Source organism: Pteropus alecto, unplaced genomic scaffold (assembly GCF_000325575.1).
Source record: "Pteropus alecto unplaced genomic scaffold, ASM32557v1 scaffold206, whole genome shotgun sequence".
In the NCBI taxonomy this organism is placed as follows: domain Eukaryota; kingdom Metazoa; phylum Chordata; class Mammalia; order Chiroptera; family Pteropodidae; genus Pteropus; species Pteropus alecto.
In genome coordinates, this window is record NW_006438906.1 from 3,256,218 (window position 1) to 3,271,257 (window position 15,040).

Sequence of the window (15,040 nt, forward strand, 5' to 3'; positions counted from 1 at the left end):
TATGTAAAAAATTGCTTTTTCTAATCACTAAAGTTTACCTGTTTTAGAACAATGTGACTTCCTTTTTGTAAGTTTCAATCAACTACAGTTTCCTTGTAATATAATAGTCGAGAACACACATTGCCCTGCCCTATGTCCTCTTCAGATAAAGTGCTTGGTGCAGGAAAAAGACGAGTGTGTCTTTTACTGACGTGGATTCCACAGTCACAGCAGGGACACACTTGGTATATAGACACATCCATTGATATTTGTTCTTCCCTCCTTTCCCAAAGGAGCCAGTGCATCAATCAGATGAAAGAGGTGAAGGAGCAGTGTGAGGAGCGGATAGAAGAAGTCACCAAAAAGGGGAACGAAGCTGTAGCTTCCAGAGACTTGAGTGAGAAAAAAAACCAAGGCCAGCAGGTAACTCTGGGGTTTTTTTTTTTTTTTTTTGCCAAGGATTTCCAGAAGGTATTCCTATCCCTTCTTCAGGCATTTGTTTCTTATCGGCTGTCTGATTTACTCTCCGCTGCTCTCCCTTGTGGGTTTGGTTCCCTGAGACACAACAGCCTGGTCCCAGGGTGATGGGACTCTGACCTGGAAGGCTAGACTCTGGCCTCAGTCCCTGTGCTTGAGACTTCACCAAGATCACTTCAGCTGAAGCACATAGCCACTCTGGGAGAGAGTTGCTGTTGTTTTCTCGTTTCGAAGGTGCTGAGGCCCATGGAGATAGTTAAGTACTACGGTCAGGGTCATACCACCTGGTCAGTGATGGAGTGATCAGAGCCTATGCTGTGAGGCTACCTTCTTCGTAAAACACAGCCCATGAAACTGCTGCTTGAAGCCTTCTGGGAGATCTTTAGTTTTGTCTTTAAATATAGCAGCTTTATCAAGATATAATTTATATACTATACAGTTCACCCTATGTAATATTTATAATTCACTGGTTTTTATTATATTCACAGAATTGTACAACCATCATCACAATCAATTTTAGAACATTTTTATTACGCCCAAAGCAACTCCATACCTATTTGCTCACTCCCCAACCCCCAGAGCCCTAGACAGTCATTAATCTATTTTCTATCTCTGTAGATTTGCCTTATCAAATCATACAATATGTGGCCTTTTGTTGTCTGGCTTCTTTCACTTAGCATAATGCTTTTCAGGGTTTATCCATGTTGCATGTATGAAGACTTTATTCCTTTTTATGGCTGTATAATATTCCATTGCATGGCTGTTCCACATTTTGTTTATTCATTTGTTACTTGACAGATATTTATGAATAATGAATAATAGGCAATTATGAATAATGCTATGAACATTCATATGCACACTTTTGTGTGGACCTAAGTTTTCATTTCTCGTAGGTGTGTACCTAGGAGTGGAATTGCTGGGTCATATGGTATCTCTATACTTAATGTATTGAGAAACTGCCAAACTGTTTTCAAAAAGTGATCATACTCTTCTACATTCTCAACAGCTGTTTATGAGGGTTCCAATTTCTCCACATCCTTGCTAACTCTTATTATCTTTTTCATTATAGCCATCCTAATGGGTGTTAGGTGTCTCATTGTGCTTTGGATTTGCATTTCCCTAATAACTAATGATGTTGAACATCCTTTCGTGTGCTTTATTGGCCATTTGTATATTTTCTTTGGAGAAATGTCTATTTGGCTCCTTTGTCCATTTTTAAATTATTTTATTATTGAGTCGTAAATTCTTTATATAGTCATATATATAAAGATATTAGATGATTAACAAATATTTTTTCCCATTTTTTTTTCTTTCATTGTATTCATTAAAGAACAAGTTTTAAATTTTGATCAAGTCCATTTTATCAGTTTTCTCTTTTGTCACTTGTTCTTTTGGTGTTTTATTTGAAAAGGCTTTGCCTAACCAAGGTCATGAATATTTACTGTATTTTCTTCTAAGAGTTTTAAAGTTCTTAGCTCTTACATTTAGTACTATGATCAATTTTGAGTTAATTCTATTTTTGTATATGGTGTGGGGGTAGATGTCCAACTATTCTTTTGCATATGGATATTCAGTCTCTATCATTTATTGAAAACAAACAAACAGACCAAAACTATTCTTTTCTTCAATGAATTGTCTTGACATCCTTATCAAAAATCATTTTAAGCATGATGTTTTATTTCTGGGCTCTCAATTCTGTTCCATTGGTCTGTTTGTATGTCATACCACATAGTCTTGATGACTGTAGCTCTGTAGTAAGCTTTGAAATCAGAAAATGTGAGTGCTCCAACTTTGTTCTTTTTCAAGATTATTTTGGCTATTCTTTCCGTATGAATTTTAGGATCCACTTGTCAATTTCTTCAAATCCAGGTGAATTTCGACAGATTACAATTGAATCTGTAGATTAGTTTGGGAGTATTGCCATCTTAACATTAAGTCTTCTGTTCTAATGTGGGATGTTTTTCCCTTAAAGTCCTTTATAATTCTCTTTCCACAGTGTTTTGTAGTTTTCAGAAGCCTTGCACTTCTTTCATTCAGTTTATTTGTATTTCTTATGCTATTATAAATGGAATTGGTTTATTTTCAAGTGGTTTATTGCTAGGTGTACAGAAATACAATTCATTTTTAATTTTTATCCTGTATCTTGTAACCTTGCCGAACTTATTAGGTCCAATAATATTTTTCGTGATTCTTTTGTATCTCCTATATACTATATTATGTCATCTAAAAATAGATATGGTTTTACATTTTCCTTTCCAATTTGTATGTCTTTTATTTCTTTTACTTATCTTAGTACCCTGTCTAGAACCTCCAGTACGGTGTTAAATAGAAATGGAAAGAGCAGACATCGTTGTTTTTGAGCATAGGATAAAAGTATTAAGTCTTTCACCATTAAGTTTATTGTTAGCTGTATGTTTTTCATAGATGGACTTTATCAAGTTGAGGAAGTCCATTCTATTCTTAATTTGTTGAGTGCTTTTATCAAGAAGAGGGGTTGGATTTTGTCAAATTCTTTCTGTGCATCTATTGACATGATCGTGTGTTTTTTTTGTCCTTCATTCTCTTGATATATTACATGAATCAATTTTTGGATGTTTAACCTTGCATTTCTTGAACAAAGTTAGTCATGGTGTATAAAATCTCTTTGATTTGATTTGCTAGTATTTTGTTGAGGATTTTGGTGTCTATATTTATGATATTGGCTTATAGTTTTATTTTCTTGTAATGTCTTTGGCTGTGGTATAAGGGTAATATTAGCTCATAGAATGAGTTAGGGAGTATTCCTTCATCTTCTTTTTTTTTTTTTTGCAAGAGTCTGTGAAGATTTGGTATTGATTCAACTTTAAATGTTTGGTAGAATTCACTCGTGACACTTTGCGGGTCCAGGCTTTTTTGGAGGAGAAAATTTTAAATTACTGAGTCAATATTTATAAAGTCTACTCAAATTTTTCTGCTTCTTCTTGAGTCAGTTTTGGTAGTTTATGTCTTTCTAGGAACTTGTCTATTTCATCGAAGTTAAACCTGTTGGCAAACAGTTGTTCGTAGTATTCCCTTCTGTATAATACTACTTTTTTATTTGTATGAGGTTGGTAGTGCTGTTCCCTTTCATTTTCGATTTTAGTAATTTGAGTCTATACTTTTTTCTCAGTTAATCTGGCTAAGGGATTGTCTATTTTGTTCATCTTTTCAAAGAAGTAACTTAGTTTCATTGGTTTTTCTCTATTCTTTTTTTTTATTCTTTATGCCATTAATTCCTTCTCTAATCTTTATGATGTCCTTGATTTGGGTTCAGTTTGCTCTTCTTTTTCTAATATCTTTAGGTGGAAGATCATGTTATTGCTTTGAGATCTTTGTGTTTTTGAATATAGGTCTGTAAATTTCCCTCTAAGCATCCTTTAGCTGCCTCCTATAAGTTTGGTTTGTTGTGTTTCTTTGTTTTAATTTTTCTCAGGATACTTTCTAATTTGCCTTCTGATTTCAGTGACCCATTGGTTATTTTGAAAGTATGTTGCCTAATTTCATTCTCAAATTTCATTCTGCTACTGACTAATAATGTCATTCTACTGTGACTGGAAAACATATTTTGTATGATTTCAGTCATTTTAAATTTGTTGAGACTTGTTTTGTGGCCTAGCATCTGTTTGTCCTGGAGAATATTCAATGTCCACTTGAGAAGAATGTGTATTTTGCTCTTGTTGAGTAGAGCGAATCAATGTCTGTTCAGTTTAGTTGATTTGTAGTGTTGTTAAGATTTTCTTTTTCCTTGTTGTTCTTTTGCTTGCTTGTTAATCCATTACTGAAAGTACTTTCTGGGAGATCTTGACTCAAACTCAGATCTTCTGATTTATGTCAGGTGATAAGGCACAACTAGGGCAGATTGTGGCATTTCTCAGGGTTTCAATGTTCTCATTTGTCAGAAGGCTGTGGTGGTCCATTGCATTGCTCGGGGTTGTTGGAAGGTTTCTGATCATGGAGCCCCTGGCCTGGCCATCCTGTGCTCCTGTTTCAGCTCCAGGCTCCCAGTGAACCTAAGTTGAAGTCACAGGAAGCAGCATTGTCCCAGTCAGAGGAGCCACAAGCAAAAGCAAACATACCCAGTAATGGCGAGCCTCAGACACCAGTCCCCAGTTCTGAGACCGTTTTGGATTTGAAAAGACAGGTTGAGAAAGGTAAGTGAAGCTTGATAATTACACATTTAAACCCTCTTCAGAGCCCCATTCAAATAAAAAACATAGTGGCAGTTCATGCCCTCTACTCCGTACAAATACTTGGAGGGCAGAGTGCGCTGCTGGAGGCAGTCGGTGAACCTGGTAATGAGGCTACAGGTGGCAGGTGAGTGTCTCTCTGGGCACCTGGAACTGGGGCCACAGGGCTTTTTCTGTCTTACTGGTCACATCCCTGTAAACTAAGTGCCTTGTTCTTTGGTAGCTGTGTAAAGAAAGGTCCAAGCTGTGCCTTTATCTGGGCATTGGTGGGACTGTGGGATTTAGGAGAGGTGCCCGAGTCCTGGGCGCTGTCAGTGGCTCCCAAGAATTTGTCTCAAACAGATATGATGATCAGATAACCTCAGCAATATACCCTTTTCTCCTTGTATGTTGTCTCTGTAATTATGATAACTCTGTCTAGATTTTTTTTTCTAACCACTTTTCTCCTCCTTGTGGTTCTGAAGATGAACTGCAGGCATAGAGAAGACTAGAGTCTTCTGCTGATGTCACAAAATAAATTACCCCGCTGTCCCACCCGTGCACAGTCCTTGAGAAGGCTCTGGGAGTTGAGCGGTATTAGGATTTTTGTTTTTGTTTTAATGAAATTAAATGCTGATGGGGTCACAGCTAACTCTGTTCTATGCACAGAGGAAACCAGTGACATTCAGGTCCTCAGTGAGGGAGAGCTTCGGAGGGACAGCCTGGGGCTGCCACCAGCGCCAGACCAAGAACAGGCTGTGGAAGAAGATAGACATGCAGGTGGAAAAGGCATGGGAGATGCTGGTGGCCTTGGCCTGACCCCACAGGTGCCAGCTGCCCTCGTGGTGAGCCATGGAAATCAGAATGCGGAGGACCTTGAGCAAGACCAGCTTGTCATCCGGGATGGGCAGGAGGAGGAACAGGATGCTGACAAACAAGGTGAGCGAGAGGGTCTGGGGGCTGCCTTCCCCTAGTCTCCCTCCTGATGTGGGACGGGTTCGCCCTGAAGTTTACCAAACAGCAGTTCACAATCTGGTGGTTCATTTTGTTTGTTCCTTCATTTAATATCCATTATCAAGTAGGAGGCAGGAGAGAAGAGCAGTGCACTCACCAGCACCTGGGGGTTTCAGAAATAATATTCACAGGGTCGAGCGGGCTTTTCAGGTGGCAGACCTTGATGGGTGCTTAGATCGGGTAAAGGTGGGCCTCCTGGCAGGCAGACAATGTGCCTTGTCTTTGTCTCTCCACTTCCTCACAGTGTCACCAGTCAGTGCCTGGTGACTGGAGGAAGGAAGGATTGGACAGATGGAGGTTTGTGCATATTTGAGTGTTGCAGAAAAAGGACATGTGAATCCCACCTTCCTGGTTTGGTTGACATTTTTCTTTTTTAAAGGAAAATATGGGAAACTGAGATCAACAGAATATTATGGGATGTATTCTGGTTTCTTAAAGATGTGAAAAGTTTCAATCCTAGCCGAGCCAGGAGCACTTATGGGGACACCTGTGTTCTGGGATGACCAGTAACAGAAATTGGGGACTGTGCTTATTTGCAGAAGTTATCTGGATTCCATTTAAATATAATTTTCATTCAAGTTTCTTCTTCTGAAGAATGTGTTCTCACAAGTTCTCAGTTCAACAATTAAAGAAAAAAAAAAAAAGGGAACCTCAGTGGCTGATCCAGTGGCACTCAGGTTTCAGACCACTTAGCAGGTCACAAAGTGTAAAAGCTCCTGAGGGGCCTGTGGCCCTGCAGGGCGTGAGGGATACACCTCGTTCTAGGTGTGGCTGTAATGATCTACTTTGCAGAATAAAATACAGGGCACACAAGCCTGTGCTTCATTTCCAGTTCGGGCAGTGTGTGCAGAGAAATATCACTGGATCTGACTTTTCCAGGCATGCTTTAAAAAAGATTTTGTTTACTTACGTGGAGACATATATAAAATGTTCACATTAAACCTTGTGAATATGTCTGTCGAATGCATTTTGTCCTGATCTTTTCTGGTTTGTTCTCTTCAGGGATGATTGTAGTGATGAATGATCTAATTCTGTATGTATGATGGAAAATTTTACCCTTTGGCTCACAATAGCCACTTCATGACCTTTTGGAGCAATGAGACATCCTCAAGAGATGCTGTCGTTAACTAGAAACCTGTTGTTTCCAAAAGCAGTGGTGTTTGCTTTTAACCTTGACTGTCTCTCTTAAAAACTGGGACTTTGGTTTAGCTAGCTTGCTAGTTACATAATTTTATATAGATTTAGAGTCGAAGTGGATGGACACAGAGAACTCCTATTTGGTATGTGTACTGGAAGCAAGCACACAATACCTGTCATTTCCTAAGATGCAGCAAAAAGATCTGACTGTGAAACCAGGATTGAGATAATCCCGGTACCTGGGCTCTGGTGTTCCTGTGGCATCAAGAGAGAAATGATGTAGCTTATGTTTGATGTGTCTGTACTAATTTTACAGAGAGAAACCAGAAACTGGGAGGAGACGATGAGTACAACATGGATGAAAATGAGGCAGAATCTGAGACAGACAAGCAGGCAGCCCTTGCAGGGAATGACAGAAATGTAAATGGTAATAACTGGTGGGGTCACCTCATTCTAGGTGCAGTTGTAACAATCTACTTTGTGTTCTTTCATTTTTGGAGTGACCGTACAGTGAATCCCAGCAGAAACATTATAAATGGTCTGTCATTTGAAGGACATTTTCTTTTCTTCAGAAGCCTTTGAGCACAGGGACAGTGGAGGGAGGTACAGGGTTTAAGTGCCCAAGATGAAGTCTGGGTGTTCAGTGGGGCTCAAGCCCTCAGGAATCAGTTGGTGCATTTGTCTTTGGTGACATTTAGGGATTTCCTTAACAAAATGGTCTGTCAGTTCACCACTTGATCATTTTACAGCAGGGGTTCCCAACCCGTGAGTTGTGGAGCAGTACTGGTCCATGGCCTCTTAGGAACTGGGCCACACAGCAAGAGGTGAGTGGCGGGCGAGCCAGCAAAGTTTCATCTGCATTTGCAGCCACTCCCCAGCGCTAGCATCACCGCCTCAGCTCCACCTCAGATCATCAGGCATGAGATTCTCATCGGAGCACCAGTCCCTGGTGCCAAAAAGGTTGGGGACTGCTGCTCTACAGCACTTATGAAAAGCACCACTATAAGGCAGCTTTTTATAGTAGCATTTTGTATTGTTGTTATTTTGGATTTTGAAGAGTCCAGGCCAATGAGTGTATCAGATTCTGGCTTTGTGTTTCCTTGTGATTAGATTCAGGTTGGACATTTTTGTAGCTGTGGTTGTGTTCTTCTTGCTGCACAGCAGGAAGCACATAACGTCTGGCATATTTTGTGATGTGAGCAGCAGTTGATGCTAAGTGCCTTTATTAATTCATTGGTGATATTCTAATCCAGCCTTTTCTATTTCATTTGTTAATCGGAGTATTTTTATAGACAAGTCAGTGATTTTCTTTTAGTGTAGGCAGGATAAATGCTTAATTATTTACTTCTCACAATAATGAATTGTCATCTTCTGAAGGTGACAATTTAAAAAATATAACTATAAACATAGATTTAAACATTTGATGGGTTTCACTCAGTTGTATTTATCCTTTTTGAAGTTCACGTTGTCCCATCTTTGGCCAGTGGGGCCTCCCCCGCCCCCTTCCTCTTTTATCTGAACCTTCAGATTCCTTTGTTTCTTGTCCCTGTCCTGCTTGGCTGCTGCTTCACTCTACACTCAGCGCTCTGAGTCTCTCCATGGGCCGTTCCTGGGAAGGAGCTCTCGAAAGGAGCCCTGGCAAATCAGTTTTAGAAGTCCATGGGGCTCAGCCTCCACCTGCCCCCTGGTCCTCACCATGGTCACCTTGTGGGGCACCTGCTATGGTTGCAGCAGAAACTCCCTCACTTCCAGCAGTTCACCCACTGCTGGAACTCTCTGGTACTCTCTGGTGCAAATCTCTTGGCTGTGTGGGGTTCTCCATCAGATGCTCTTGTATAGGGACTGCAGGATTCTTTGTCATCTAGTCTTGTAAATGTCTATGGTTTTTGAGTTTTTTAATTCAGTTGCTTTATGTAGGGACTCTGAGAGGTTCAAAAACTATGCTACTGTTGCCACCATCTTTCCAGAATCCTCTTCTGCTTTTATGTTTTATTTTCCTCTCGATTCATTTCAGATGTATTCAGGTATATGGAACTAGCTATAGGTACAGTTTTCTTAAGGGCTGTCCAGTTGGCTCAACACCATTCAAAGCCAGTAATTTCATGCTACCTTCATCAAATAGTAAATTTCCACATGTACTTGGGTCTAATTTAGGGGTTGTTCCTGTTCCATTGGTTTCTCTGTTTATTCACACTGTACCACACTGTCTAGCAGCCTTTTTTATTTTAAATATCTGGCAAGGCCAGTCCCTCTGGAAGAAAATCTCAGCCAATATCTTTGAATAATGCTTCTTCCCTTTTTGATTCCTTCTTGAACTCAGAAGTGTTAGATCTCATTCTATTCATATTTCTTATCCTTTTTCATATTTTTCATTTTTGCCTCTCATCTACATTCAAAATAATTTCCTCAGAAATATCTTCTAGTTCAAAGTTTTCTCTCACCTCTGCCTTACCTATTCTTTAATTCATACTTTGTTTTTAATCTTAATTATTTTTGTATTTCTAGACTTTCTGCTTGGCCATTCTTTGGGCCATTATTCCTTGCTCATGCTTAGACATCTTTTATTTCTTAAAATATATCACACGGAGTTGTTTTATATTCCACTTCTTCCAGTTGTTTCCTTGTGTTTTGTGCTTTTCAACTGTGAACTGTTTTCTGGGAACTTAATCTGTGGGAAGTCTTTGGGGACTGAGTTACAGGTGTATTCCACTGAAATAGGTAGTTTGCTTCTACCAATCTCAAGGCAGGCACCACAAACTCACAGCATCTTTAATAAATTCTCTTCTTTAAGTTTTTTTTGGATCACACAGGAAATGAGTTAAGATTATATACCTGGCATGGTCATCTCATGTGGGTAAGAATCCCCTCCATTCACACACTAGGTTTTCTTGCTTATTTTTATTACAAGTCAGTTTCTCATTACCTTTAAACCAAGGATGTGAGCCTTTGGGGTTTCAGCTTTGTATAGGGGTCCCCTTCATGACTCCTCACCTCGAGTGAAGCCCTAGTCTTTTTGGTTTTTGTACTCCTGTACCTTTTGAAACCTAGTGTCTTCAGGCTTCAGGAGAAGTCCTCAGGGGAGAAGCTCGCTTTGATACTTCATTACGTGTAGGAGTTCTTACTTCCACTTCATTTTTGGCCTCACCGAGTCCTTTTATTACCATTATAGGCAATGCATTTTTCTTAACTTTTTTCTTAAAATTCTTTTAACTTTCCATTTAAAAATAATTTAGATTTTTAGAAAATAATAAAAGGAATTTCCATTGTATCCTTCATCCAGGTTCCCCAAAGGTGAACATCTTATGTGACCACAGTACAATGATCAAAATGAAGAAATTAATATTGATACAATGCTATTGTCTGACCAGTAGACATTATTCAAATTTAGTGAATTGTCCAACAAATACCTTTTCTGGTCCGGGATCATTATTACATTAATTGTTATGCCTTTTAACAATTTAACCTGGAGCCATTTGTCATTATCATTTATGACATTGATATTTTTAAGTGTTCTGGCCAGTTATTTGGTAGAAAGTGTTTGATTCAAAAGTGCATTCTTAAAACATATATTTTATCCCCATGTCAGCTATTACATTTGGCAGAGCTGTTTGAGGGTTTTAGAAATGGGAGTCCTGACATGATTTTTGACATATTTCCAGGCTATTTAGGTAATATTTTTTAAAATGTAGATTCACACATTAGTGTCAGAATTTTAAGCAAATACAAGGTCTCCATTTTTTTGTTCATCGACTCCACTTATTTGTGTTGTCATATCTCAATTCTTGAATAGCATGTTTTCAGATGTGGTTAGAGTATTACATCTCTTTACCTTTCCTTTAATTCAGCGTCCCCACCCTTTTCGGCATCAGGGACCGGTGCTTCTATGAGAATCTAACACCTGATGATCTGAGGTGGAGCTGAGGCGGTGATGCTAGCATTGGGGAGCGGCTGCAAATACTGATGAAGCTTTGCTCGCTTGCCTCCTGCTGTGTAGCCCGGTTCCTAACAGGCCATGGACCAGTACCAGTCTGCGGCCCAGGGTTTGGGGACCCCTGTTTTAAATGAGGCCAGTGTCCTATTAATTGTTCAGCTTTGCAGTGAAGGCGTGTGATCTTTCATCCCTTACACCCAAGTGTCTTTCTAAGGATTTGATATTGTGCAAGGCTTTAAAAAAAGTGAGGAAGTAGGCAAAGTAGGATAAATGCTGTCAGCTCTTGTAAGAAATAGTTTTAAGATGAAATGTCAACATAATTTTAAGATTATGTCATTGAAATAAACAGTTTAAGACCCTGCTTGCTCCAGGAACATTAGAAGAAAAAAGGCATTAACTCCAACTTTTTTAGAGAACTTTTAAAAGATAGTAGTACTTTATGGCAGTAATTTAATTAATAAAATCATTAACCATTTAATGTAGTTGTAAATCAGATATTGATTTTAGGTCTTATTTGTTATGTGTCTTTTTATGTCATCTGTGTGTCCGAGAACAGAGTAAGAATGGTGGAAGCCACAATCAATTTAAGCTCTATCAAGGAAGCACTTAGCAAGAGCTGACCAAAGCTGCAAGTGGCTCTCAGGAGGCAGTGTGCTTCCTGATGGAAGTGCAGTAAACAGGGATTCACACAGCATGCAGGGCTGTGATAGTATCAAAAATTTTCTCAGAGTGCATTTTATATTATCCATTTTATAGAACATGGGGCATTATTTCACTGTTTCAAACAGTTATGGAGTTTTCAGATGTTTTAGCTTTGTTTCATGGCACCCTGTTGGCCATACACATGGTCTCTTGGTATCCTGTCCTTGGTTAGGAATGCAATTCTCCATTATAATGTCGCGATGGGAGATAAAGTCCTCTTTATGAGAGTTTCTAGACAATGTCAAGTGGGACCTGCCTGGGCTGACTTCTTAAAATGTTCGATACAAGAATATTATGGGGTTTTTTTTTCCCCCCTTTTTAGATCTTAATGTGGAAAATCAGAAAAGAGACATGATAAACTTACTTGATCAACGTGAAAAGAGGAATCACACACTCTGAATCAAACTGGAATCACATACTTCGTGTCAGGATTCAACAGATCACTACAAAATATTCACGAGGAGTTGAATACTGTGAAATGTACTAAGTAAAAAATATATATCTAAAGATGATTATTGTGGAATTTTAGTATGTACTCTACGTAGGAAAATGAGATTGTCTTTTAGATGGTTTTTTGGGGGTACTTTTGAAGCGTCTGTATTAAAGATGTTAAAATTTGTTGGTTAATAGGTATTTCATGAAAAGATCAACAGCAAAAGTAGAACACAAGTTCTCCTTCAAGCATAGCGACAGTGGCACTTATTCTACAGTCTGACTTTGTTTAAAACAAAAGCCTGTAGGAAGAATCCACCTTCTGACATGAAGGAGACCCGCCGCACTTAAGAGAACTCCTTTTTCTCAGTTCCTTCTGGAGTCATTCTCTTCTCCACATGCTGTGGCGAGTGATGGTAGCAACCATTATTTCTGTTCTCCCTCGTCAGCACTGAAGGATTACTGCCCTCATGCGCTCTCTTCCAGTTATGACACTCAAAGGGCCTACAGCACCGACTGTTAGCACAAACACCACTAGTAAGTTTTAAGTGAGTCTAAATACAAAGGTGTTTTGTGGGAGAATTTTCAAGGAGACTACTTGTATAATAGCCCTTGTCATTAATGTTAAGTGACTTGTAATTTGAACACTTGTGACCTATACTTACGTTGCTAATATGTGTGGGAAATGCAAAATCTTCTGTAATAAGCCCATGTTTCCAAGAAAAGCCACAAGTGGATTCGGCTTGATACAAGGCCAGAGCAGAGGTGACCCCCCAGGTGCCTGCAGCAGAGCAGTGAGGGCAGCACAGCACTGTGGGGTAGGTCTCTTGTGGAGAAACTGCCTACTTCATTAGAGGAAAAGAAGAGAAAATTGATGTTGAAGGATGTTACAAGTTGGAAAAGTTCAGAAAGGCGTGAAAAATGGCAACAGTGTTTTGTCACAGTGGTATGTCGCTTGTGATAAATGACTATCAAAACTGATTTCACTTGTGGTAAATGACTATCAAAACTGATTTAAAAATGAAAAGTTAAATTGGAAAATGATTAATCATAATTTACATTGGTAAGCGATGTTAGGTTTGATTTGAGTTGGTTGCTACTGTTTCAGGTAAGTAGGCTTGTCATTTGCAAATGACAGGCAGTCACACTAATGACTTTCAGCGAGGCTCTCTAAAGGGTAAGTGGGTGGTGATGCTTATGAAAACATATTTTGAGTTAGAGAATTTGAGATGCAGGCTCCTCAGGTCATCTGGTAGAACTCTCGTTTCAGAGAGAAAACGGGGGCCCAGAGAAGTTAAGGAGCTGAAGCCTGGCCTCACACCCACTGTGGAGTTGCTGTATATCCCTGGCAGTCACTGGAGGCAGGACCTGGTTTGCATTCAGGTTAAGATCACCAACTTGATTGTTACTCATGTATGTTTATCTTTTTACCTAATCACTAAGATTAAATTTTTCACTCAGAAGAGAGCATAAAATTAAAGCATAAGATTTATCTAATTCCTTGTCCAACCTCTCTCAGTCTTAGGGTTGATATTTTCCCTTGCTTTCTCAGATAATAAATAAAGCCTCGGTTCATCTCATGTTTAATCAGTGTGCAGAGAGTTGCTGAGAAATGAAATACTCTCTGTTTAGCTTTTAAAACTGTGCCTTCAGTTTTCCCTTTATCCCCCATTTGCTCGCTAAAGAAACAGCTTTTAGATCGTGGAGATGGGATATCAATATAATTTAAAACCATGATGATTTCATCTTCATTTGCAGAGGCATCAAAAGGCCATTTGTTCAGGAGGTGTATACTTTGAGCTATTTCTCCAGGCAGTCATGCTTTATTACCACTGGCTCCTTTGGAATCACAGGCACCTATTCTGAGGCAACAATTCAGAGGTATCGTGGCTGTTTAAAAAAACAACCTGTGTAATGAGCATCAAGTAGATATCAAACCTCTGACCTTTATCTTTTGGTGTCCAAAATTAAATCAGCAGTTATTTCAGTTTTTAAGAGATGTAAACTCTAATTCACTTTCTCAAGTGTACAGAGGAGTGATGAATCATTTGATCTTTTCTCCTGAAGATAAGACTAGGTGGAGGTTCCCTAAGCAATGTTGGATTAGATTTCCTGAGTAACTATGGCTCATAATGCATGTGTGATGAAACTTGAGAAATAAACTATTATTTGTTTAGTATGCTGTCATTAAATGACTAGATTGATAATTAGCATGATTGTTTTAATTGGTAATAGCTGGTTATCCATTTATGATGGTGGAAGAGAATTGTGAATTTACGTCAAGGTCCAGGGGATCAGTCTACTCACATTGTTTTAGCCTAAAAGATTCTTAATTATAAATAATTATAGTTTGCGGGACACTGAACAACTTCTAACAGTTGCCTGAAATGAATTTTAGGAAAAATATATTTAAAATAGGTTCCATTAACTGTGGATTAATTTTTTTCATATGGTTAGACTTTGAAAATGTTCATTAGTGTCAGAAAGATGGCAAAATAGTTTGTGTGTGTAAATGTTTGTGTGCTATCAGCTCAGGGCAACACTTTCTTAAAATGTACTAAGCCACTGTCCCTTAAAAACTGTTTTGTAAAATTGTGATAATGTATACACTGAATGGTTACTTAAAGTATCTTCCCATGTACTTAAAACTAAGAGGCTTTTATCCTTGGTAGTGTGCAGCATTGGGAAAATCAAATGACTTTAAATAGTCTCATCTTTAAACTATACATGTAAACTTAAGATAATGAGTTTTACAAACCAAGGCCCTAACTAGTTGAGACAAATGTTTATCTTTACTCCTTAGAATAAAATTATACCTTGTCCTGAGTTGAGTGACATAGACCATACCTTGCTTATACAACTTTATACTCCTACAGAGATTCTAGTACTGTGATGGGTGCTTAGTGAATACTTGACTGTTAAGTCCAAATAAATGATTGTGATTGATTAGAGATGTGGTCCTAGATAACCTCATTTTCCATATAACTGAAGCTTGCCCTTTAGAACCTTTATAAGCAAATTTAGATGAACAAATGCCTTTTGAATGAAGGGTAAATACACGGGAATTAGGATGAAACCCACTTAGCCTTAAGAGGTAAGCCAGAGTCTTTGTGAAGGTGTTCCTGATGTTAGCTTGCTTTTCACTAATTTGCTTCTCTCAAGGCTGTAGTGAAATGACAGAAAT

General features: G+C 38.7%; 1 protein-coding gene across 1 annotated transcript in view; it reads left to right on the plus strand.

The window, feature by feature from the left end:
- GOLM1 (golgi membrane protein 1) overlaps nucleotides 1-14,807 on the plus strand; it is a 43,715-nt gene extending 28,908 nt beyond the window's left edge. The window contains exons 6-9 of the mRNA XM_006916079.2: nucleotides 4,466-4,625; nucleotides 5,310-5,579; nucleotides 7,108-7,218; nucleotides 11,747-14,807. Coding sequence (XP_006916141.1) covers nucleotides 4,466-4,625; nucleotides 5,310-5,579; nucleotides 7,108-7,218; nucleotides 11,747-11,823 — 618 coding nt within the window. The 3' untranslated portion in view covers nucleotides 11,824-14,807. The remainder of the gene's footprint in view (nucleotides 1-4,465; nucleotides 4,626-5,309; nucleotides 5,580-7,107; nucleotides 7,219-11,746) is intronic.
- Nucleotides 14,808-15,040: the final 233 nt, after the last annotated feature.